This window comes from Mus caroli, chromosome 4 (genome assembly GCF_900094665.2).
Source record: "Mus caroli chromosome 4, CAROLI_EIJ_v1.1, whole genome shotgun sequence".
Taxonomy (NCBI): domain Eukaryota; kingdom Metazoa; phylum Chordata; class Mammalia; order Rodentia; family Muridae; genus Mus; species Mus caroli.
In genome coordinates, this window is record NC_034573.1 from 98,384,369 (window position 1) to 98,411,502 (window position 27,134).

Consider the following 27,134-nt stretch of genomic DNA (forward strand, 5'->3'; position numbering starts at 1 on the left):
ACGGGCTGGTGGTCAGAATCAGGATAGAAGTAGACACCCAGAATGTTTCCGCGTGTCTGTGTCTGAAGGACGGTCATACAGTTTGCATTTTCTGATGCTTTCATACAGAGCACTGGAATTTCTATATTGGGATGGAAGGCACGGTGTGTGTGTGTGTGTGTGTGTTTTAGGTTTTCCATGGATTCCGGCTGAAAAGTATGGTAAAGTTTATCAGGCCTGCTGGGACAGGTGGTCAGTGTTGTTGGGAGTGGGAGTTCAAGGTCTAGGGGTCTCCAGAGGACCCTCTGGAGGAGGGTCGAGGGCGAGGGTGAGCAGGGATGCTCGTCCTGCGGATCTGGGCACCCGTGTCTGTGGGCGGCGAGGAGGGCTTCAGCGGCGCATGGGGTCACTTTCCTCGGACCGCAGGACACTTCAGGAGAACCAAGCAGGGTTCCGGGGGCGGCGGGTGGAGTCACCTGCGATGGGACACGAGTGTCGTCAGGGCACCGAGGCCCGGGCGTCCGGGGACCTCGGCGACACCGGCAGCGAGCCGCTCGGCGCCTGCCCCTCCCGTCCCAGAGGGAACCTGTTGCCGCGGGGGAAGGGGTGGGCGGGAGGCGCGGGCGGAGGACTCTCGTGCTCGCCCTGCGCGCCGCGGCCTCTCACCTCAGACCCGCTCGGCGCACGCCCCTCCCTGGCCCGGGCCTGGAAGAAACACACACGCGTCCGCACACCCACCGCTCCGCGCCGCCCGAGCCCGGGGACGGCGGCCCGAGCGCCGCCCGGGCTGCTTCCGGGAGCGGAGGCGCGGCCCCGCGAAGAGGAGGAGCAGGCCAACATGGCGGCGCGCAGGGCTGGGCCGGCCGGCCGCGCCTGAGCGCCCCACCACCCCAGCTCGGCTCGCGGCGCCCACGCGCGCACCTAACCCTGGCCCGGCGGCCTCGGAACGCGCGGGGCGGGAGCGTAGGGGCCCTGCCGGGGACGGAGCCGGGGCCCAGGCAGCGCGGCACGGCCCGCCAGGCCCGGGAGCCGCAGCTTCGCCGCACGCCGGCCGGCGCGACTCCGAGGCCGGAGCCATGGAATCGGAGGAGGAGCAGCACATGACCACGCTGCTGTGCATGGGCTTCTCGGACCCGGCCACCATCCGCAAGGCCCTGCGCCTGGCCAAGAACGACATCAACGAGGCCGTGGCGCTGCTCACCAACGAGCGGCCCGGCCTCGACTACGGTGGCTACGAGCCCATGGATAGCGGCGGCCCCAGTCCGGGGCCGGGCGGCGGCCCACGGGGCGACAGCAGCGGCGACGGCAGCGGGCCTTCCCGCGGCGGGAGCACCGGAGGTGGTGGCGGTTTCGACCCTCCGCCCGCCTACCACGAGGTGGTGGACGCGGAGGTGAGTGGGGTTGCCCTGACCTCACGGGAGAGGCCGCCGCGCTGGAGTCCCGTGGACAGGGAGCGTTGCCTGCCCGGCTCGCAGCGGGACTTTTGGGCGGGGGCTGTAATGAAACTCGGGGCACCGAGATAATCGAACACCAGTTCTGGTCAGAGATCGGGGTCACTAGACTGGGGTCCTATGGAGAGAAGGGCCTTGGGGGAGGAATATTCCCGCATGGAGTTGGGTATACAGTTCTGGGCTGTGGCGGGGTCTCCCTAGGCTACCTGCTGAGTCTATGCGGTGGGCAGGAATCCCGGGAGGGATGGGGAGGAGGGCCCACATTTCCAAATCCGCGTGGCTTGGGAAATGGGAAGGACATGAATATCAGGTGTCAAAACTGAGGTCCCATTGGACCAGAGTATTTGTGACACTAGATTTCAGTGAAGGGTTGGGATAGGTACCAGTTCAGAGTCAGAAATAGTGCTCGCTATAGGCCTGCCAGAGTGAAGGCCTTTGCCAGGTCAGATAGGAGGACCAGTGGGGTTAGAAGTAGGGTTTAGGTTTTTAAGCCAACCGTTCGGAAGAGGACAGGGTCCAAAATGAGGAAGGGCCTAGACAGGACCAGGAATGATAGGAATGAGTACAGACTAGAGGTTTGGCTGTCTTAATGTCTGGGTTGTAAGGATGGGCTTGACTAAGGTCAGGTATTGGGACAAGTAGTGGAATGGGACTGAGATAAGGAATGAGTGAGAAGCCTGGGCAAGGAGTAGGAGCAAAGGAAGGGCCAGACGGCGATGAGATCAGGAATGGGAGCTCGAAGCTGGGACACGGCCTGGATAAGGGGAGTAGGGTCACTGAAGAGAAATTAGCCCGAGGAAAGGGGTGTAGCCTCAGAGAGGCTAACATGGAGGCGGGGGTGGGGGGTGGGAGGGCGGCCTAGACTAGGGAGAAGAAATGGGACTGGAGTCTAGAGAAGGGAGTCTAGTACGTACAGCCAGATCCCTCAGATCTTAAGTAGTGAAACTATGCCTTTTTAGTGTTTGGTTTACCGTGTGAGCAGAGAACATGGGCGAGGCTGGCAAGCCTGCCAAAACAAGGAAGAATCACCCAGAAGCCAGAGTGCTGGGGATTAATTTGCAGGAAAATGGCAGCCCGTGGCAGAAATTTTTGTACTTTTCTTCGGATAGTGTATTTTAGGGTCGAAGATAGCAGCTTGGCTTAGCCTGGCTACAGAACAGCACAGATCTCAAATTAGTAAGTAGGCTTGTGTTTTTAGAGAAATTAATTTGGGTAATTTCTAAGCTAAGACACCTGATTTTTTTTTTTTTTTTCCTGAGCAGTGTTCTGTGTGGTAACTGTGTTTGCAGCAGTTTCTCAGTCTGGTGTTTGTCTACATACTCCAGGTAGAAGTCCACCGTTAAGCAGTAGCTCAGCTGTGTCCTTCACTGGTAGGGAAAGTAAAGGCTGTTGGTCCTCCTTTGGGGATTTTTAAAAATTCTGTGTAATTGACTATTCTCTTTTGTTTGTTTGAGTTTTTTGAGACAGGGGTTCTCTGTGTAGTCCTGATTGTCCTGTAAGACCAGGCTGGCCTCGAATGCAGAGGCTTGCCAGCTTCTGCCTCCCAAGTGCTAGGGTTAAAAGGCCTGTGCCACCACCACCTGGTCTTAAAGTGACAGTTCTTAAGTGTGACATCTTAGAGATACCAGCTCCCGTCACTCTTCCCCTGTTCTAGCCAGTTTTGGTCTATTTAGAAACCAAGAAGAAAACTGTCGCTTCTTGTGAGCATGTTTATACTCGTCTACGGAGCTCAGCGTGTTTTCAGTATGTGAGAGATTTTATTTTCTGTTCCTGCTTTTAATCTCCTATGATTGAAAATCAAAGTAAGTTAAAATATTTGTGGCACCTCAACGTTAGCTTACTTCCCATACATTCAAGTTGGAGCAATCTGGAGCAGCTTCTTTGAACTGAGCAGCAGACTGAGAAGTTCACTCTCAAGAAAATCCAGAGAATCTATCTTTTAAAAGAAAGTCTTGCCCTCATTTCCCCTGACATGTGGCTTGGGGCTATGGGAGGCTATACTATTACTTAATAGACTTCAAGAGGGCTGATGAGGGCTGTGTTCGTTACTCTGTGCTGGTAGAGTATGGGCCACCTTCTGATACCACACCAGGAGTGAGATAATATTTTAACAGTTTTAAAAATCATCACATATGGCAGACATGAAACTGGGGCTTCTGAAAGGTACATCAAGCTGTGGGCTGGCTATTTGTATATTTTACTAATCCTCAGTAAAATAGTTACTACATCACCATTTTAGGTATGCAGTTAGAAGCAGAACCTACATCCCAGTCTAGGTGTCTGGCATCGAAAGCCAGAATGCTTTTAGCTTGTCCATGTAATTAGTTTCAGGATTGAGTGCGTTTGGTCCAGTGTGGGCGGCAAGGAAGGTGAAGAGTTTGGAAAGAGGTGGATTGTGAGGCCACTCTCTGAGGCTGGGATGGTGAGCGCTGGCTGTATCAAGGCATCAGGGCTATGCTAGTGGGTAGAATGAAAACAGAATCTTTCTTCCTTCCTTCCTTTTTCTTTCTTTCTCTTTCTTTCTTTCTTTCTTTCTTTCTTTCTTTCTTTCTTTCTTTCTTAAGCACAGACTTTAGAAATCAAGACTTAGTTGAGTTCACTTGTTTTATAGATGTGGCCTTTCAGTCCCCAAAGGGCAGCTGTCTCTGCAGAGGCAGCTATAGAACCAGATGCTTCCCTTTCCTAGGAAAAAGACAGGGTGCAGGAATGAGTCCAGGGAGAGAGACAACGTCTGATTTACCCGGATCTCTAAAAGGGACCACTGGATCTTAAAATGCATGCACATCTGCTTTCTGCATAGCATATCTTATTTTCAGGGTCCTTTAGAAAAAAAATTTTTGAGGCAATAAATTGGTTTTTGAGGCAGGGGATGCAGCTTAGTGGTAGAATATGTTTAGTATACCTGGAACTCTGGGTTATGTCCTTATTAGCACATGGATAAAAAAATGTGGCAGAAAAATGATAAACAATGGTTATATTTATTTTGTATATATGTATTTTGGGGCAGTAATGATTCTGTCAATCATAAACATTTCATGCCTTCCCTGTCCCACTGGCAAGGTGGCCAACAGAACAGTTTGCATTCTAATGATCTTACTTTCAGGCTCTCGTTTTGCATGACTTACCAAGGTCATGTAGCAAGAATCAGTTTGGTGATTTGGGGCCCTTCTGTAATTAGAATTTGCTTTAAAAATTAAAAAATTGAAAAGTAAAAGTTGCAATTCAGTCAGAGCAACAGAATTGCATTTAGAGAGACCAAGATAGCCCATAAAACACACAGACTATAGAAAGCCTTCCTAACGGTTTTCAATTAAGTAAAGATATTACCTTGCAAAGGAAGCTGTTTTATTCTTGCTGGTATTGTTGGCTGTGGGTGTAGAAGTGGTTCTTGGTCTTTGGGTCTGGAAGGACCTCTTAGAATCCTTCTGGTTTTGATTTTGAATGAATGGCATTACTCCAGAACACTTCCATGGCGAATAGGTAGTCTGTTCTATTCTTAAAGAGCGTGATATCTCACAACTGCTCTAAATAACTTCTCCCGAGCGAGCCAGCCTTCAAATCCCCGCAGTGGGAAGCCTTTCCTATGGCCAAAGAAAATCCCGTGCCCCTTTGACCACTGCTGAGGGCTGCCCATGGCTTTGCTCTCCACAGAGCTCTGGAGTTGGCCCTCGGAGGCTTGCCCAGTCAGTGTGACTCTGACCAGGTATCCTCGGCAGCTTAGAAACTTTAACAGTTATGCAGTACACCTTTTCCTTTTTAGTTTTGTCTTTAGTGAAAGGTTTTGAAAGGAGTTTTACAGTGAGTAAAGAATTAACTTTTCTTAGCTGTCTAGTTCTATTCATTAGTATTCTCTGAAATACTTCATATTCTCATCAGACAAGTAATTGTGAATTTCATGTTTTGTTTTTATTGAATGTGACATTCCTTTGTAGTATTGTGTCAGAAGTATTTGCAAGAATTCCTTGCTTTGTTTGGTTTTATTTTTTCAGGTTAAGTTGGCCCTGCCACATGGTACATGCAAAACACAAGGGAATTAAAGTCCCGTCGATAGGTAGCTTTTTCACTTGCTCCCTTTCCCAGCTGGAAGTGAAGCTCATATTAAGATCATTTTCTTTTGTCCTAAACTGTGTCAGTCTCAGTATGTTCTAGTATCAGTATCAAATGAGTATACATTTTAGTTAGCAGTGATTTGAATATATGATCTGTATTTTGCTTTACTATGATTTGATACATTAAAAAATCCATGTAAAGGTTTGAGGGGAAAATTCTCAGATCAGCTGAAAGTAGATGAAATGAAAATAGAGTCTGAAAGCTGAATCAGGATAGCCTGGTTTTTGAAGTAAACATTTCTCTGTGGTGACTGGAGTTCCTTGGGGAAGAAAGATTTCAGTGAGTGCATGGAAGGGCCCGATTCGCTTTTTCTTTACCCTCTCATTTTCTTTCAAGATTTTTTCAATTATTTGTTTCTTTAGTGGTGTATGTGTGTGTGTGTCTGTCTGTCTGTCTGTCTATCTATCCGTGTCTGTGTGTTTGTGTTTGAGATTCTGTTTTTGCCCACACCTTGTTGAGTTAGTGTCTTGATTCTGCTGCTGAACTGAGTACTTCAGGCTCGCTGGCCCATGAGCCTCTGGGAGATTGGCCTGTCTCTGCCTTCCATCCTGCTGTAGGAACTCAGAGATCACAAATGTATACTACCATATCCAGCTTAAAATTTTTTTATTGGTTTTTATTTTGTGTATGAATTACACATGAAAAAATGTTTGCCTGCCTATTTGTATAGGCATGGCATGTGTAACTGGTTCCCACAGAGGCCAAAAAACCGACACCACATCCCTTGGAATTGGAGTTACAGATGATTGTGAACCCATCTGGGTTTTTACCTGCTGAGCTGACTTGCTGGCCCTCACTCGCTTTTAGAATATTTGTAATTGGTATAAGGAACTTCCTTCTGGGTGTCTTGTGCTTTTAGTCTGTTTATCATAGTAGACTGTGACAGAATAGTATAGTTTATTAGGTTAGGATTTGAAATCAGTTTCAATATTAAAAAAATAACTATTGTAATACTTTATATTGTACTGCTTTGATAATTTGAAGAGAAGATTTCAGGGTTTATTTGTTTGTTTTTCTGTTTTTGTGTAGCTCTGATTGGCCTGCAGTTCACTATGTAGACCAGGCTGGTCTTAAACTCATAGAGATCCTCTTGCCTCTGCTTGTCCTGTGCTAGAACCAAGCCTTGCAAGGTTTCAACTTTTAGTAGAAAAATATATCAGTGTACTTACATATTTTTAGGGTTACTTCTCAAATGTTGTGTGTGTGTGTTTGTGTGTATGTGTGTGTGTACATAAATGCAGGAGCCTGCAAAGGTTAGGTGTGTTAGATCCTGTGACAGTGGGATTACAGTTTCTCTGTAAGCATTGCATGCTTTTTTTTTTTTTTAAGATTTATTTATTATACATAAGTACACTGTAGCTGTCTTCAGATGGGCCAGAAGAGGGCATGAGATCTCATTACGGGTGGTTGTGAGCCACCATGTGGTTGCTGAGATTTGAACTTAGGACCTTAGGAAGAGCAGTCAGTGCTCTTACCCACTGAGCCATCTCACCAGCCCGAAGTGCAGGCTTTTAACTGCTGAGCTTCCTTTTCAACACTGAAAATCTTCATTTTTAATAAGAAAGTGTCAAAAAAGGTTTAATAGAATCTTTCAAAGCCAGAGATGAGTTTTCTAGGAAAATTTTCATATTTGGAATACCAAAGAAACTTACTGTACTACAGCACATAGATTTACTCATTTGTGTTTAAGCTTTATTGTTTCATTTATTTATTTTTGGATTAGTATAGGAGGAGATAGGTTTCTTCACGGTATTTTCACACACAGACACCATTATACTTTGTGCTTATTTGCTCCCTTCCTGCCCTCCCCAGGCCTCCTCTTTCCTTCTTGCTGTACCGCACACTACTGCTCATAGAAACATTTCCCCTTTCTTTTTATTGGCGGTATTTGTATGAATGGCTCTTTGGTTTTGACTTTTGAGACAGGGTTTCATGCAGCTCAGGCTGGCCTTGAACCCTCTGTGCAGCCTCCTCTTCTGGACTGCTGATAGGCAGAACTACCGTCCAGCTTATTTCCCAGCCTGCCTTTATGACAGAGGGGTTACCTTACCTTCTCTTGTTGCTGCCCCCGTACTTAAACATAGTTTTCACGTGAGGCGGTTTGCTCTAAGAAGTAGGCATCTTGGACTATGGTAAGAAGTGGCTGTGGACCCTTAGTTGTAGGAGAAAGGAACCGTTAACAACAGGCGAGGTAAGGTGATTTGAACACCTCTGTGGGTATCATAACCCTAAGAGAATGTCTGCATTTATAATGATGTCACAAGCCAAAGGACAGACATGTCAGTGTGCTTTTTTGAAAAGGATTAGAAATGTGTAATACATTTTAACTGAGTTTAGGGTTGTGAACCTGGAGAGATGGCTCAGGGGTTTAGAGCAGTCCTCAGCACTCAGGGGGTGACTTAACAAACGGCTGTGCTTAACTCTACTTCCAGGGGACCTAACACCCTCTTCCTGTCTCTGTGGTCACCAGGGATGCATGTGGTTTAAACACAGTCCTGCAAACAAAACACATTTTCATAAAATAAGTCTTAAAAAAGTTTAATTTAGAGCATTGAACAAATAAGTTTCAGATATCTAGAGAATTCAGATAAGTCACTTCAGTCTGAATAAACTGCAGATAGTCAACCAAGAAAATTGTTCTTCATTTTCAGAAGAGCTGTTTTTTGCCTTTTTGAGAGCATTGGTTTCATTTTAAAGCTTGTATTTCTCATTCTCATTGTTTGTATAAAATTTTTGTTGCTGAATATTGTCACAATTTTCAGGTACATTTGTTTCATACAATTTTTTTTTGTTAAGATCACATTAGTAGTGGGTGACACTGTTTATGTCTGTGGTGAATTTTTAACAAAATATATGACCATTTTCATGTTCATAATTTTGTCCAACAGTGAGAAACTTTGTTCCCACTATTGATGGTTTATGATTTTCTCTCTTCTTCTGTGTGAAAGGAAATTTACTTGTTTTTAGAGATTCCTTGAATCTAATTTATGGATTATGAAGCCATACTCTTGATTGTTTTGATTGTTCTGAAGAGCTAGAACAGTTAAGTGTAGGACAACCAATTTAGACTTATCCCCAGCCAGCTTCCAAAACTGACTCAGACTATGGTGATTTCATTTGGCTTTGACAGTTGCTGGCGGGTAACCCCTAATCTAAATCTACTCTCTAACTGCTGGCCTAGCCACCTCCCCGGCGAAGTTTCCTAGATGCTTGCTGTTTCTCCTGACCACATGCCATTTATGGTCCATCTCCCCTTATGGTGGGGATCATCACACACGCACGTACACACACACACACACACACACACACACCCCTCTCCCCTCTTCTACCCCTCCCTCTCTTCCCCTCCCCCCTCCTTCTCCCTCTTTCCCTCTTCATCTCTCCCCTCTCCCCTCTCCTGTTGTTCCTCCCTTTCCTCTTGGTCTCCTCACTCCTCTCTTCTCTACCCCCAACCAAGTTAACTCGAAATCTACCTACCTCTAATTTCTCCAGTAATTCAATCAGCTGTAGCCAATTTTATTTAACTAATAGTTTCAAATCAAGCAACAAGGTTTGCACAACAAAAGCCTACAGAATTTAGCATTACAATACATAGGAACAGACCAAACTTCAACAATTAAATCGAAATTTCAGTTAGATAATTTTTTTAGAAATGAAAGTACTTTAGCCTATCATGATAGGAAGGTTTGAGGGCTGCTTTCCTAGCCGAGTCTCAGACCTGACTGTCCTCTTGCAGATAAGTACATCTTAGTTGCTTACCATCTTCTTCCCACCTGTAAGGTAAACGCAGTTGTCCTGCTGAAGTTTGCTGTCCATGTTGTGATCCATTTTTGTGACCTTCAGTTAACTTAGCATGCAGTCACAAGAGTTTATATCAGAAATATTTTTTGAAACAATAAGAATCAACATGACACTTAAAATCTTTATCAGTAGGTCTTCAAAATGACTTTAGAAATTAAAATAAGATTATGGCCAGACATTTTATGGCAGACACTTTGCAGCGTCTGTGACCTGTGCTTTCAGACCCCAACTTACTTGTGAAAAAGAATCCCTTTTTTCCTTCTTGCTTTTCACTCCATCTTGTCAGTTTCAGTTGGAAATTGAATTGTACTTTAAGATTTATACTTGGAAATTGACAGCAAGGCATTTAGAAACAATTTAAAGTAGGCTATGCTGATTCAGAAATAGGAAGGCATTCCAGCTACCAGAGGAGCATCCTGTCAGTTATCTCAGTCACTGTAGCCCCTCCCTTTCTCTTTTCTGTTGACACCTGTTGTCAGGGCTGGAGAGGTGGCTTAGCGGTTCTGCTCTTCTGCTCAAGCTGGAGGACTGGAGTTGGGATCCCAGCACCCATCTCTCAAGGCTCACAAGAACTTGTAGTTCCAGCTGCGAGAGAAGCAGTGCCACGGTACCTGTGCATGTGTAAGTGCACAGGCGCCCTTCCTCGACCTAGCTGCTCTGGTTTCCATTCCCCTCTTCTCTAAATGTTTCTTTGAAATTCTGTGTGTAGCACTAGAAGGATCTTTCTAACATTCAAGCTTTAATCATAACCTTGGTCATAAGGATCTATAGTCCCTCATCTCCTCTGGGTAAAATCTAAATCCTTTTATTGCAGGGTTTCCCTTTCGACTTGATTTTTATCTCTTACCTTCCTTTCCTTTATAGGTTTCTGCCACCTGCTTGCCCACTCCATGCTTCTTGTTATCTGGCTAGCACAGATTCATTCGTCAAGGCTAGCTCATGGACCATTTTATATGAAGTGCACAAATGTTTTCTACTGCTACATTCTCCTAGTACATAGTGTGCAGACATCAAGTAAAGCGCAGTTGAGGATGAAATTTTAGTTTAAAAGGTGCTTGTATATGTGTATTTTATCTGTAGTTCCTGGCTGGTGTTTGATTGGATAGAGAATTAACTTAGTGGATAAATAGATGGATAGAAAGAGAATCTGAAATTAAAGGTTAAGTGATACTTGAATATTAAATCAGGGTTTTGGGAGACGTTTTCTATTCTGGGTTCTCTGCCAGCTACCTATGTTACTGCGTGTCTTAGGATTTCCATTGCTGTGAAAAGACACCATGACCACGGCAACTCTTATAAAACAAACATTTATTTTTTTTTTTACACAGACACATTCTGTTTATTTATATATGAAGAGGGAGGGGGAGCAAATCATGTTCAGAGAGGGAGGGAAGGAGGGAATAAGGTTTCCTTACATGTCAGTTAAAACAAACATTTAATTGGGGCTGGTTTAGAGTTTCAGAGGTTTAGTCCCTTATCATCATAGTGGGAGCGTGGCAGAGTATAGGCAGACTTGGTGCTGGAGAAGCCGAGAGTCTACATTTTGATCCACAGGCAGTAGAAGGAGATTGTGTGTCACACTCCACATAGCTTGAGCATAGAAGACCTCAAAGCCCGCCTCCACAGAGACACACTTTCTCCAACAAGGCCACACCTCCTAATAGTGCCACTCTTTATGGGTCAGGCATTCAAACACATGAGTCTATGGGGGCCATGCCTATTCAAACCACCACACTGTGCTACATAACAAGACTCTTGTTTCAGAAAACAAGAATAATGTCTAAGCTGGGCGTGGTGGCGCACGCCTTTAATCCCAGCACTTGGGAGGCAGAGGCAGGCGGATTTCTGAGTTCGAGGCCAGCCTGGTATACAAAGTGAGTTCCAGGACAGCCAGAGCTACACAGAGAAACCCTGTCTCGGGGAAAAAACAAACAAACAAAAAAAAAGAATAATGTCTACATTACCATTTCCCCAACTATCTATATGCATGTTAGGTTGCCTACATCACCATTTCTGCAACTATATATGAAGCATGTTAGTGTGGTCAAGACCCTGGCAATTTTAATAGGGTAATTCATGGAACTTTTCTGGCCAAGGGTAGTACAGAGTCCTTTCTTTCCCTAGGATGTTTGTACTATCATCACATGGACTTAATATTTCACATATCAGAGTCTAGAATTTCCTCCAGGGTTTTAGTTATGAGAGCATGAGCCCTCTTCAACAGGAGAAACACACTACATCTGTTACATGATTGGTTGCCATGTTAAAAATTTCATTGAAAAAAAAATCTACTAAAGACATTTAAAATCTAGAAGTCTTTCCTAGCTCTTTCATGTTGTGACTAGGGAAGCTGAAACTCCACCAGGGAGTCAGGGAGGCAAATAAAAACCCTGATGCAGGGACCTTGGAGGCAGGGACCTTTCCTCCAAGGTCCCTGCATGCATATATACATATACATATATATATATATATATATGTATATATATATACATATATATATATATATATATGAATGAAGTTAGAAGCTGTAGAACCAGTTATATTTATTTATTGTCTTAAGATTATATTGTGTGAAGAGATACTATGACCAAGTCAACTCTTATGAAAGAAAACATTCACTTGAGGCTGGTTTAGAGTTTCAGAGGTTTAGTCCATTATCATCAGTCATGTCTGGAAGCAGGGCAGCTTGTAGGCAGACATGGTGGTAGATGAGCCAAGAGCTCTAAATCTCAGTACCTGGGCAGCAGAAGGAGACCGTCACACTGGTTCATAGCTTGAGTATGTAGGACCTTAAAGCCACCTCCACAGTGACACACTTCCCCCAAGAAGTCCACACCTACTTCAAGACTGTATCTCCCAATAATACCAATCCCTATGGGCCAAGTATTCAAATATATGAGTCTGTGGGGACCATACCTATTCAAACCACTGTAAATATAAATATATATGCAATATTTGAAATAAGCTAATACTAAAATATTTACATACTGTTATTTTTGGACAGTGAGGCTGATTTTTTTAATTAAAGTTTTCTTTGATGAGCCTTTAATGGCCTATAGCTTTTATTAAATGTAAATAAACATTAAAGCAGACAAATAAACTTTACTGTCTGCCCATTAAAATGTAAGTAGTTAAAAAGTCTAAAGCACTTAACAGTTCTTAAATAGACTGTAAAATTACTCAAATGGCTTCTGAGGAAAATTAAGGATAAAAAGATTTACTTGGTTTTTATCTAACATACATGTATATGTGTGTGTGTGTGTGTAATATATAGATGTATATATATGTGACTGTATTAGATTGGCTTACACAGACATTATAGTCTGTGTAGTACAGCAGTGGCTGTCTCACTGGAGAGGCCGAGAGGCTGTAATGCTAGAATCGATTCATAGTCTCAGTCTGGCACTGAAGGCTGGTGGAGTCCTGGAGTGCTATTGGTCTTCAGTCTGTTTTGGAAGCCCCAGGAAGCTGGCTCTATTACCAGGAAGGAGTGCTGACGGACCAACAGGGAGTAGAAAGCAAGCATGCACAAAGCATTTCCCTCCTTGTGCTCTTATCTCTGCTGCCCTGTTTCAGGACCGTCATCCCCCTTTAGATAGTGCACAACATCAATGTCTCACAACGCCTCACAGGCGTGCCAAGCAGTTTACCTGTTGGCTGATTACAGATCTGGTCAAGTTGACAAGGAACATTAGCTGTCACAGAAACTATTTTACAAAAACTAGAAACATTTGGTTTCCAGTATTTGCTTTGCTGTTCTTCCTAACTGGTTATAAGAAGACTGGTTCCACAGGAGTTATCCCTGTGAGCCTGAGTGTGAGCAGCATTTGTAGTTTGGTCTTCCTGCTCTGCCCACCTCTTTTCTGTGTTCGCCCTACATATGTCCTTCCCCAATATCTCAGCATTTTGTTCTCCTAATTATTGCTATGTGTTCTGATGGTTCTCTGTTTTAACCTGCCAGCTTTTGAAAGGGCTGTGACTGTATTTTGAAACAGCTATCTTAAGAGGTTCGTTTTAAGGTAAAGGATAGATTCCAGAAGAACACAGGTAGACACCAGCAGCACAGTTAGTGAGTGGCTTTTCTGTGTTCCTACCTCCCCTAACAATGTCATTTGTAGGGTCCGGTCTGTCTGTAGTTTTTAAGATTCCAATCACCTGATTCTTTCAATCCTGTACATTCAGTAATTGTTCGTTCGTTCGTTCGTTCTTTCTTTTTTCTTTTTTTGGTTTTTCGAGACAGGGTTTCTCTGTATAGCCCTGGCTGTCCTGGAACTCACTCTGTAGGCCAGGCTGGCCTCAAACTCAGAAATTTGCCTGCCTCTGCCTCCCGAGTGCTGGGATTAAACATTCTTAAAAGAGCAGAACAGCTTGTTATTTTTATTAAATAGAGTTTATTAAATAGATTGTAGATGTATATTAAAAAGTGGTTTAGATCGTATCCAATAGATAAATGAACACATATTATACTGAAATACCAGAACAGCAAAATAGTTAATGTCCATTTACTAAAACTAGCCATTCAGATTGGCCAGTTTTCGTCAAGAACTTTTCTGTGTATGCTGGTCCTGAGGTCCGTACTGAGAACAGCTGATACAAGGATGAGGAAGTTGGACATAGTCCTCTCTTAGTACTTTTGTCATTGCTGTGATGGAGACCTGCCAAAGGCAGCTTAAAGGAGGAAGGGTTTATTTTGTCTCAAGTTTGGAGACTATGGTCTGTCATGTATGGGAGGTATGGCAATAGGGATGGGGCGGGGGGGAGGGACCCCACAACTCTTTATCTGAACAAATCAGGAAGCAGAGAAAGTTCAGAGCTGCTTTCCTCCTGGTTTTGTTTTCAGCGGCAGACCCCAGCCAGGGGTGTTGTTGCCCATATCCAGGCCAGGTTCTCTTTTTAGTTTAGCCTCTAGCATCACAAACACAAAGCTAAGCTTCTCTTGTGCCCTAGACATTTCTTAATCCAATTAAGTTGACCATAGAATTAACCACCACACTTCTTTATTACAGCCTTGAGACTAGTAGATTTTTTTTATGTTCAAAATGTAATAAGCTATATTTGATTTTTAGAAGCTGGAGACTTTAAGATTCTGAGTTAAGTATGAAGAAATATAGATTTATCAAAAGAATTTGAATAGTGCCTTAGAATTTTTTTGTGATATAATTTATCTACAATGGTATCCATTGCCAGGCATCAAAAAATTTTAAGGGAAAAATTTTTATTGCCATGTACAGAATTCTTATTTACTTATTTGTTGAATGTTTAATGTCCATGGGTTGGTATTTTCTCAACTACTGTCTCTTAAGAATAGTGCCATTTATTTTTTTTTTCCTAAAAGCATAAATCTAAAAAAATAAAGCAGCTTATTTTTTACATACACAGGGCTTACTCTGTAGCCCTGACAGACCTGGGCCTTGCTGTAGAGACCCTGGTGACTTTGAACTCAGAGACCTACCTGCACCTGCCTCCCAGAGCGCAGGGCCATGGCCTGTTTGGTTTGTTTGTTTGTTTGTTTGTTTTTCTTAAAGATGGGTTCTCATATTGTGGCCACCCACCTACCTACCTTCCCAGGTGCTGGATTAGAGGTGTAGGCCACCTGGATAGGAACTAATCTTCTATCTCAAAAGTCCTTGATAATACAACAAAGTCCTTTAGATCTGGATGGGTGTGGGACTGTTTGGAAGGCTTGCTGGAGAGGCTTAGCAGCAGCCCTGTGAAGGAAAGCCTTTGCAGAGGCCACTTACAGTTGGGCTCTGGCTTATTATTCCTATTTTGATTTTTGTGGTATGTTTTATGTTGAAATGCTAACCAAAGTAATAAATTGACAGTGTTATTTTCATTTGTGTGATTTACTTCTCATGGTTCATGCCTCATTTTGAAATGTTCTGTTGAATTATAGTAGCAACAGATCATCACTGCTTCAGTCTTACACACACGAACAACTGTTATTTGCTTTTGACAGAATGTGATGTATTTGGTGAGTAGCTAGCACTCAATTCCTATTGAAATGATGCTGGCCAAGTATATTCCTTTGTACCATCAATCAATAGTTTACAATGTGTGTGCACAGAGAGGCCCGCACGCGTCGGTAGTGGACGGCAAGCAAGTCCTCTTTGCTTCTCATCACTCTGAGCTTTATTTGGTTAACATCTAGAACAGGTCTGTAGTAAAGGAATTCTAAGCATTCACTAAGGGTTGAAGGTCAGCAATGATGCAACGTTGCTTCTCATTCTCCCAGTGCATAGTGATTATAATCTGGAGAGAAGTATCAAGGCTACATAACCAGATATTCCTTACAAAACAGAAACCGTCTCCACAGCTCACTGGTTTCTGCTGTTCCTTTCCTTGTTCCAGCTAAAGTTTCATGTTATAACTTTAGGGATTAAAATAGAAGATTTGTCTCAGGGTTGGAAGGACCATATAGATGTCAAATCTTGTCACTTAGAGGACAGTGACTTTTGGCTCATTATCAAAATAAAAAAAAAATTGTCCTCTTGCCTCTTTGGGTGGACAGTGTTTACTGTTTTTTGTTTGTTTGTTTGTTTGTTTGTTTTGGGTTGTTTTTGGGTTTTTTTTGTTTGTTTGTTTATTTTGTTTTGTTTTGGTTTTGGTTTTGGTTTTTCGAGGCAGAGTTTCTCTGTATAGCCCTGGCTGTCCTGGAACTCACTTTGTAGATGAGGCTGGCCTCCAACTCAGAAATCCACCTGCCTCTGCCTCCCAAATGCTGGGATTAAAGGCGTGCACCACCACCACCCGGGGGTGTCTACTTTTTAAAATGTTCGTTCTCTCTCTTTCTCTCAGGCAGGGCCTTGCTCTGTGGCTCAGGCTGGCCTCAGGTGTACAATAATCTTCCTGCCCAAGACTCCCAAGTGCTGGGATTAAAGCCTGCACCATTACACTCAACTTTATTTGAGAGAGGGTTTCTGTAGGCCAGGCTGGCCTTCAGTTTGCAGCAATCCTCCTGCTGTAGCCTCTTGAGAACCAGAGCCTACTCTACTGCACAGCCATGTATTTTTTTGTAACATGAGGAAGTATTTGACTGTAGGCCATCTTAAATATACCCTTCCTCACAAAGTTTCTGTCTTTAGTCAACATGATTCCCTTTGTTAAATATTGTCTGGGTTAGAAGGTCAAAGTTACAATGGAGCTACCCCCTTCCTTTGCTTTCTTCTTTCTGTCTGTAATTCCTTGTAAGTTAGTGAAGGCTGCTGGGTTTCAGGAGGAGAAGGATGCCAAGCAGTTGCTGTCACTTCCCAAGCTGTCAGCCTATCACGTTAGCACTCCTGGCCCTGCCTGAGTGTATGCAGTCAGTATGGGTACTGAGTACTTGGAAATCAGCTGTACAGTCCTGGGTCGGTTGGTAGCCTGGCTTACAAACTGTTTCACATTTGTTTCCTTCACTTTTTTTGGGGGGGGGGTGTTGATTTTTGGATTTTCAAGATAGGGTTTCTCTGTATAGCCCAGGCTGTCCTGGAACTCATTTTTAGACCAGGCTGGCCTCGAACTCAGAAATCCACCTGCCTCTGCCTCCTGAGTGCTGGGATTAAAGGCGTGCATCACCACGCCCGGCCTTTCCTTCACTTTTTTTTTAAAGATTTATTTATTATTATATCTAAGTACACTGTAGCTGTCTCAGACACACCAGAAGAGGGCATCAGATCTCATTACAGATGGCTGTGAGCCCCCATGTGGTTGCTGGGAACTGAACTCAGGACGTCTGGAAAAGTAGTCAGTGCTCTAAACCACTGAGCCATCTCTCCAGCCCTTGACCTAGATTCTATATGTTAATAACTGCAGAAATAAACCTGCAAATTAGTGAACTCTTAGAGGATACTTTAGAAAGTCAGCTTTAAAACATGACATGGCATTATGATTCCTTTTTTTGTTGTTGTTGTTTTGTTGTTGTTGTTGTTTTGTTTGTTTTTTTTTTTGTTTTTTCGAGACAGGGTTTCTCTGTGTAGTCCCGGCTGTCCTGGAACTCACTCTGTAGACCAGGCTGGCCTCAAACTCAGAAATCTGCCTGCCTCTGCCTCCCGAGTGCTGGGATTAAAGGCGTGCGCCACCAATGCCGGCCGGCATTATGATTCCTTATTGGTGCAAAAGGCTTTTCTCCTGGCTGACCTGCCTTGCCGCCACCTTTTTCTGTTCTCACTGGGTTGGTTGACTGACCTGAAGAGCTAATCCATGGCATTGCTAGTGTCGGTCTGACCCCGCACTTGTCCGTTCTCTACAAAGTAGACTTAACACAGCCTTGTGGTCGGTGGTAGGGTAGGAACAATCTTATTTCAGCTCCACGAGACCCTAAGACCTCGAAGACTAACATACCCAGTATGCTGTTAATCACTTTATTGGTAGTTGTCAGTTAAGGCTTCATCAAGTATAACCTTCCATTACACAACCTTTTATTCATTCTCCCTGCCCTTTTTGAATTTTAATAGACACTTTTACATGTTGTGGCATTTTCCCACTATATGGATACTATTATTTTTCACTCATACTGAACTGGGAGAGCTTTGAGAAGTGGGTTGGTCTTCTGTTTTTTTCCCTAAGGTCTAAGGCAGCGTTTACTATTGGAGGTACTAAGTTAGATGGAAAAATCCGTTCTGGGTCTTCTTCTTGTTTGTTTTTATTTGTTGCCATCACTCTTTTGAAATATTTGTTCTATTCATGTGTATCACATAATCCCCTAAAGTTATGTTGCTTAAAACTCCATCCATTCATCCATCCATTTTTGGAGACATGATCTAGCTATGTAATTCTATCTGTCCTGGAACTCTCTATGTAGACCAAGCTGGTTGTCGAAAACTTTAAACAGTTGCTGAAGGTCATTTAAATTTTGGGGGTCTTTGAGCAGATTTCTGTTAGGGTGTTTTCTTTCAATTACAGTTTGTAGGGACGGATTGTTTGAACTCTTGCCAGTGTTTTAATAATGAGCCACTTTTGGACTTAACAGATTAAATTTGATCTTAGGTCCTTTGCTTTATGTTTTTCTTTAGCTTAGAGAACAGCAGTACATAGGAAAGAACACACCCAATAGATGCTTTAAAAACACTCTTCATTTTTAGGAGTTGGGACTTCAGTAAGGAGATTATTTGCAGAGATTATCATTTCTAGTGAAGAAAGAGAAAACATTCTACTGTACATGCAAGCCAGGAGGGCGGAGGGTGTGCTGCAGTTGGTAGCGAGCTTGCCTAGTCTGAATGGAGCTCTGCATTATCCCAGGACACCTAAACTCAGCCCAGTGCCGTGTGCCACACTTGCAGCGCTAGGTCTTAGCAGTCTCTAAGAGTCTCCTTGACTATCAGAGCTCAAAGTTTTTTTGTTTGTTTGTTTGTTTAAGATTTATTTATTTAGTATATGTACGTACACTGTAGCTGTCTTCAGACACTCCAGAAGAGGGCATCAGATTTTGTTATGGATGGTTGTGAGCCACCGTGTAGTTGCTGGGATTTGAACTCTGGACCTTTAGAAGAGCAGTCGGTGCTCCTAACCACTGAGCCATCTCGCCAGCCCCGCAGAGCTCATAGTTTTAATCATCCTTCATATACAGGACAGTTTTTCCAACAAATAAATAAATATCCAGCCTAAAATATCATTTGAGCCAGGGTTAGGAAATCTCCATCAAAAGTCACACAACTATGGTGAGACTTCACCCATGTGTGCTGGTTTGTGTCTTTAATGTTTTATTTTTTGTCAATTTCATATATATAATGTCTTTGGGTCTTCTTCACACACCCCCATCTCCCTCTTACCTATCTTATTCTCATTGAGTCCTTCCTTCCCAACAAGCCCCCTTCTCATTTTCATGTCTTTTGTTTCTTTGTGTTTGGCTGCTTTTTGTTGTTTTTTTTTTTTTTTTTGTGACCCATTGCTAAGTTAGGATTGCATGCAGCACAGGTGAACATTTATTGGATCTCTGTGGTTATACCACTGGGATGTGGGGAATGAGCCCTTCTCCCTTAGCAACCCCTCCCCTATCTGAGCTGGAATGTTGATGGACCCCATCTTGGATGGATTGTCAGAGGGTAACATTCATGAGTGTAGCAGCAATGCCGTGTCCAGAAGACAGCCTTTTACAGCTGTTTCTCCATCCTCTGGTCCTGCATTCTTTCCCTCACTCTTCCACAGTTTTCTTCTCACCGGTCACTTTTTCTCAGCGCTTGCCCAGGTATGAGTCCACAGTGACTGTCACCCACTGTGAAGAGAAGCTCCCCTGACTAAACAGTGCTCGCTGGGTTAACACTGCGCTTCTGGACTGCCGTCCTATGTCCTCTCCACAGCAGAAACAGTGGGGCCTTGCTTTCTCCCTTTGTGTTTTACTCACCGTTGGCCTCAGGTCTCACATTTGGATCGTTTTCTTACCAGTGAATTATCTGACAGCTGTAAACAGTAAGGCAAATTAGAATGCATTGCTTGAGTGAACACCGAGTCTCTTTCTAAAAGGAGTAACATAAAGAAACTTAATGGAGATATGTTCCTATAAGTGAAATATTTGTGTAGATAATCTCTTAAGGCATATCACGTTACTTTTGTTCATTTGGAATCTGGGTTTTTAGGACATTTTCACACACACACACACAGACACACACGTGCACACAGACACAGACACACACACACAATGAGCTGGAGAATTCTTGTTCATACTGGAAAGTGATCTTACTCAGTGCCCACAAAACCTTTTGTAGTTAGAAACAAAGCAACTAATGACATGTTTCTCTCACAAGTTAGTAAGTGATGTTTGTGCGAACGCTTTATTGTGCTCGGGTAGGGATTAGAATTATTTTGAGATAGACTTTAATTAAAATTTCATCTATAAAGAGGGACCAGGCAGGGCCAGAGTGACCTAAGCACTTTGGTGCTAGCCCTGTTTAGGCAGCCGTTCTGGGGTATTTCTGGAGAGGCTGTGTAAGGATCTGGGATTCCGAGTATAGACACTGGACACTGAATGGACAAGACAGAGCTCCTTCTGTTCTATGACATAGCCTGATTGGAGGCACCAGATACCCAAGTACGTGGCCTAAAACAGCTCCTAGGTGGATATTAGGAAGGTAGGGAATATGATTTCAATCTGTCACCCTAAATTGCCTCAGTACACAGAGGTCTCTGTGCCCAGGATCCTTCCCCTTCTCTTCATTTTTGCAAGTATTTATCAGGTACCTAACATCTCTTCACTCATTCATTCATCAGATATTTATGGAGCATCTTTGTTTCTGTAACTAGCTTAGATAATACAACAAAAACACATTTCCCTGGTGAAAGCTTTACATTGTATGTAGCCCAGGGAAGACAGATAAATAAGTAAAACAAAATATGTTTCAATCAAACAAACAAGATAAATAAGCAAAATGTAGAATGTTGCATGGTTTAAGAACTGTGGGAGAAAGTGGGGGCAGCTAACTGGACTGAGTATGTGGGTATGACAAGGACAAGGTGCTTTTAAAATAGATTGTTCAGGGCAGGCTTAGTAGAAGAGGTCATGTCTGAACAAAGACTTGAGAAAGGTGAGGGCACTGCCTGTTAATAGAACTGTCCTCTGTAGAACCTCATAGTAAACACGCCAAGCTAGGGAACCACCAAGCCTCTGTCTCTACTCAGCTCCACTCCTGTCGTAGGGAAGGACCAGTGAGTGAGTAGGTGTGTGTTCCAGAATAACTATCTAAAAAAGCAGTGGTCGTGCTGTCTGATCTTCTCTTTCAGTGGAAGGAACCTCGTGCAGAGACTTAAGGTAAGGACAGGCCTGGAGTGTTTGAAGCACAGCAAAGAAGCAAATATTGTTGGGGTTTAATGCAGGGGTTGGGAGGAGGCTAGCTCCTCAACTTTGGGAAGAAAAATGAAGGAGTTGAAGATTTTTAAACAAGGAAACATGATTGGGTGGGGAGGATTGGAAATTGGGGAATTAGGAGATGCCTGTTGGATATTCCCGTAAAGTCAAAAAGGGAATTGGATAGAGGATTGGAGTCCAGAGAAGAGCTATAACATGGCCAAAGTGGAACTCAGAAGTGGTACTTAGAGCCGCTAGGATTGCATTCTCAACAGGGCAGTATTACTCCACAGGGAGGATGGGGTGTGAACAACAATTGAGAACAAACCACCAAGATTTCTCAGAGACTTATACCAGAGCTCAGCACGACCTGACCTTGTCTTACTCTTCGGTGTGCAGGTTCTTGGAGAGTGGGGCAATTCAACTTGTAAAAAGGTGTTTAGAGAGCTAATGATGCAAGCAGGATGGGAAAACAGCATTCGATTGGACTCCACGCAAAGGCACTGCTGCAGTGAAACACTATGACCAAAAAGCAAGTTGGGGAGGAAAGGGTTTATTTGGCTTATACATCCAGATCATAGCCACCATTGGAGGAAGTCAGAACAGGAATTCAAGCAGGGCAGGAACCTGGAGGCAGGAGCTGATGCAGAAGCCATGGAGGGGTGCAGCTTACTGGCTTGCTCCGCTTTCTTTCTTACAGAACCCAGACCACCAGCCCTGAGATGGCACCACCCACAATGGGCAGGACTCTCTCCTAGTGATCACTAATTAAGAAAACGCCTGACAGCTGGATCTCATGGAGGCATTTCCTCAACTGAGGCTCCTCTCACTGTGATGCCTCTAGCTCATGTTATTCTAGGTGTAGACATTCTAGGCGGGGAGAAGATCATCCCTGACGGGTGTGCTTTCATGACAGGGCCTGTGCTACAGGAATCGGGCTGCGGGGAGGGAGGGAGGGAATGAATATGAGTGAGTGTGTTTTGAGAGAAGAGCATGTACCCAGTGCAAGAAATAATAAGCTTTTCTTCTTTCTTTTTGTGTGTATTTGGTCTCCTTGTCACAAAGCTAGACATCTGGAAAGAGGGAATCTCAACTTGAGGAATTGTCCATCAGACTGCTCTCTAGGCAAGCCTGTGGGGCATTTTATTGATTAATGATGATATAGGGGAGCTCACCTACTGTGGGAGGCACCACCCCTGGGGCAGGTGGTCCTGGACTGTCAAAAGCAGGCTGAGCAAACCACAGGGAGCAAGCCAGTGAACAGTCCTCCTCCATGGCCTCGGCTTCAGCTCTTGCTTCCAGCTTCCTGCCTTGGCTTCCCTCAATGGACTGTAAACCAAATAAATAAACCCTTTCCTCCCAAGCTGCTTTGATCATGGCTTTCTCACAGTACTAGAAACCCTGAGTAAGACAGGCAGCAGTTTGTATAGGGAGAGGGCACAGGTCCAAGGCATGGCACTTAGATGAACATTGTGTCAGTTTAAGCAGCATGAGAAGGTTCTCAGCTAAAGCAGTGTTAAAGGACTGTGTAGGTAATTCCTGAGGTCTTACATTGACCATTGATTGGAAGAATTTCATAAAGCTTTCAGAGACTAGGAAGTGTTTTAATTATGGTTGTAGCTGTGAAGAGAACCATAACCATGTAAAAGCATCATATAAAAGCATTTAAAAGTTGTAGAGGGTTATTAGTCCATAACCATCATGGTGGGAAGCGTGGTGGAAGGCAGGCAAACATGGCAGTAGGGCAGTAGCTTGACACCTTGCAGCAGATCTGCAAGATGGAGGCAGAGAGATAGCAATACTCCGCCTGGCCTGGTCTTCTGAAACCCCAAAGTGTCCCCTGTTAACACGCCACACTTCCTAGTCCTTTCTAAATAATCTACCATCTGGGAACCAAACGTTCAAATATATGAGCCTATAGGAGCCATTCTTCCTGAGACTACCGTCTGAGAGAAGAGGGAGGAAGGAAACAGATTCCTGTCTGAACTGTTAGTTCTCAGGATGTGGGACATTTGAAGTGCCTCTACTCTACCACGGCTAGTCAGTCCAGCTGAGAGAGAAGTGCTTACAAACAGCCTGAAGAGAGGCTGGCGGCTTTATGCTCTGTTCCTGTTGTCTCTGTGTTAATCCTAGTCCCTGTTTCTCACTGAGGGAAACTGAGATGCACCGGGAAGGTTCAGGATCTTAGTTACGCTCACAAAGGCAAGCGTGGTGGCAGAATCCACCATTCAGACTACCTAGAAAATGTGTGAAATTACCTAAAACATGAAATTAAGAACAAATGCCAACTCCATTCTAGATAAGGTGACCTCTTTCATATCCAGAATGTTATATTGCATTTTAATTGGTTAAAAAAAAATCACTAGTGCTTTGGAAGAAAAGAATAAAGTTTTAATGGGTAATCCTTTCATGCCCAGATCTTTGTTGTGGAAATTATAAATTCTAGTTTGTTTGTGTTTTTTGGTTTGGTTTGTTTCAGAGACAAGGTCTCACTTTGTATACCAGGATGTTCTGTAACTCACTCATGGCCTAGTCTTCCCAACTGCTGGAACCCAGGTGTGAGCCACCATGTCCCGCTTGTTTGCACTTTAAAATGTTTAAAAATTAATTTTACATGTATGAGTTGTGGGCTGCATATATGTCTGTGGACTACGTGCATACCTCATTCCTGTGAAAACCAGAAGAGGGCATCAGATTCCCTGAAGCTGGAGTTGTAGAAAGCCTCGGGCTTGCCATATGGATTCTGGGAACCAAATTCCAGTCCCCTAGAAGAGCAGCCAGCATTCCTAACCACTGACCACTGAGCCATCTCAGCGCCTCGTTCGCTCCTTGTAAAAGCGTTTTCCTGGGTTCTGGGGTGGTGCTTTGGAAACTTTGCCTTTCCACCTGTCCAGGAAGGAACTGGAAAATGTGTTAAGCATGCCTTAGGTCTAAGGGAACTGGAACTTAAGCTTTTTGTTTTAAATTATCTTATTACATATGTTTCCCCTCTGTGTGTGTGTGTGGGGGGGGGGAGACAGAGGACAGCTTCAGGAGCATGGTGAGTCTGTGAAATCAGTTGTCACGCTTGGCAGCAAACACCTTCACCCACTGAGCCACTTCACAGGCTGTGACTTGGCATTTCTATCTACTGTAAACGCAGGGATGGCTGTTGTTCCTAGGCAAGGGGCTGTAGGAAGTGAGGCTCTGGTTTGTCTGTTCCGGATGAGTGAGGGTGCGGTTCAGGGTCCCTGTATATGCTGCTTTCACTTGGGTGCCCATTCATCTCATCTTAGCAGGATTTTAGGAATTGTTTCTTTAATCTGAAATAACAAATATTAGATATGCGCAACTGAGTTGTTTTGGAAAATACAGTATAAATAAAGTGGACAATTTCAAGATTTTCTGAAAGTTTTTGTAAACCGGTGATGTGGAATCAAGTATTAATGGTTTCATGGTTTAAGCTATTGGCAGTAGTACTTGTCTTCTCTAGCTACAGTGTAGTCAGCTTTAGTTTCTGTATGTGATCAGAAATTTGGAAGTTCTTTTGACTACATTGTAATTGTTTGCTAGTAGGATAGTTTGATATTAAAATAAATTGATTTTTTAAAAATGTATTTATTTTATGTTTATGAGTATACTGTGGCTGACTTCAGACACACCAGAAGAGGGCATCAGATCCCATTACAGATGGTTGTGAGCCACCATTTGCTTGCTGGGAATTGAACTCAGGACCTCTGGAAGAGCAGTCAGTGCTCTTAACTGCTGAACCACCTCTCCAGCCCCCTTGATATTAAAATATACTTTGAGCAACATTGGCAGTCTTTTCTTCATTAAATTAAATAATCTTTGTTTGTTTGTAGAAAGAGTTTCCCTGAGTAGCCCTGACTGTCCTAGAACTCTCTTTGTAGACCAGGCTAGCTTTACAGAGATCCACCTGCCCACCCCTCTCCTCACACACACACACACTGGCTAAGTCAAATAATCTTTACATGTGTGAGTTCAGTAGATTGGCATATGGAAGCTTATCTATTTACTGGCAGATTTTGCTTCTTTCAACTAGGGGTGTTAACTTCTTATAATGTACCCTGTATCAAGGAGCAGTGTGTTGATTCATTTTTAACTACACTGGGATGGCTTCCTAAATAAAAACTAAGGCCATGACATTAATTTAAAAGCTTATTTGTAAATGTCAAGTAATTTTTAAAACTCCGCACTCAGTTAAGTTGCTTCCCTTGGCTTTTCAGACATGCTAGTTTGTAGATGATGAGCTGTAACTAATATGGCCATTGCTAATTGTGATTTATAACATAAAAAGTGGTTAGGCAGATACATATTTCTTTTAGAATTCATATGCTAAATATAAATATGTGTGCTGATCCTCTGGGGCAGGAGTCACACCCCACAGTGGCAGCGTGAGGAAATAATGTGCCTTAGGCTGGAGGGTTTGCAGACACAGGAAGTTAACAGTTACAGGTTTTTAAATTGACTCAATGTTCAGATTCTACCAGATACAGGAACTAGACCTTGTTTATATTTTCATATCTATAGTATATATAGTAATAAAGTAATTGCATACTTGGGAAAAAGCTTAAGATGCATATGTATACAACATTAATCACTGATTTTATTTTAGAACTGGCCAATTTCAAAGCACATTTATAATTTATACATGGGCTTATCTGCATTGTGGTGTTCTTGATAACTAAATTCAGATTTGATATCATTAATGGTTTGTCGGTTAAAGGGGTCATTCTGTTGTTGGTAGGTGCGTTTCCCCTCTGCCTTAGTTTAAAACTATGCATCTCTAACAAGTGCTGGGTTCATTAAGCATTGTAAACTATATTTTTAAAAGTAAGTAATTTTAGTTTTAAGCAAAAGTAATAGTAAAAAATGAAGGAGTTCCTTCTTGTTGTATATAAAGCTGGAAACACTGAGGTGTTGCTATTTTTGAAAATAAATCAGTCCTGGTTTGAATGTGCTCTGTGTCTCTGCCTGGAGACTGAGTTCTTAGGCTGCTTACCTCTTTTGTCGCTTTCTCCACTCTCTACGCCATTCTCCTAGAGAAGGGGGATGTTCTTTGCATCTGTTCTCTAGTCTTAAGCACCTTGTCAGTAAACTATTTCTAATCAACATAGAATACATGATCATTATTTTATCATTGAGATTTGATGTCTTTTCATGTCTAATAAGAAAATAATATATTACATCCTTGAGTTTTCCTTAAATGCCTCCCATATGTTATGTCTGCTGGAACTATGTTACAGTAGGACAGTCCTAAGCTCTCGTGTGCAGTGTTTGTTTTGCTTTGCTTAATATATAGTTTTTGCCAAGATCAGGCCCAACACAAACTGGTGACTCGGAACCCTAAGGCAGCCTACACACGCAGCCACACCACTGTTCCCTCCCCCAGAAGTTCCCATCTCTGTTGGAAGCAGCTTTCTCACACCCTAGTCCTGCCTACACTTGTGCATTACATAGCTTTCCCTCCTTTTCAAAACTACCATCTTTGACAATTTCAGACATATATAGTATATCTTGTTCCTATACACCCTAACTCTCCTTATTCCCCCCTTTTTATAGGCTAAAAACGTTAACTACTTAGCAGGTTGCAGGTTATTTTTACCTGTCAGACCCTAATCGTGATTTTTAAATGGTTAATTTAAAACTGTCATACTGGCCACAGGTATTATATCTTTTTTTTTTTTGACATTTTTTCCCATTTATTTAAAACAATTTAATTGACCATTTTCATACATACATATAATGTGCTTTGATTGAGCACACATGCTGTTCCCTCCCCTTCAACCCTCCCCCCCATTCCTTCTGACACTTCCCCACCTCCCAACTTCATCATACTCCCCCTGAGTCCACTTAATGCTGCCTATGTGCTCATGAGAGTAGAGCCCTCTAATGGAAGAGCATAACCAGTTACTTTGTTAAATATGCTCTCATTTCAATTTATATCATTAGACTTAGGTTATGCATTGCTGGATAAGAACACCGTGGAAGTGTAGCTGAATTCTTCTTTTTTTTTTAATTTTTTTTTAATTTTT

At 43.2% G+C, this 27,134-nt stretch overlaps 1 protein-coding gene across 1 annotated transcript in view; it reads left to right on the forward strand.

Moving 5' to 3' along the window:
• Positions 1-606: 606 nt before the first annotated feature.
• Positions 607-27,134, forward strand: part of Usp24 (ubiquitin specific peptidase 24) — a 126,111-nt gene continuing 99,583 nt past the window's right edge. Inside the window, exon 1 of the mRNA XM_021159480.2 lies at positions 607-1,370. Within this exon, the coding sequence (XP_021015139.1) occupies positions 1,056-1,370 (315 nt within the window). The 5' untranslated portion in view covers positions 607-1,055. The remainder of the gene's footprint in view (positions 1,371-27,134) is intronic.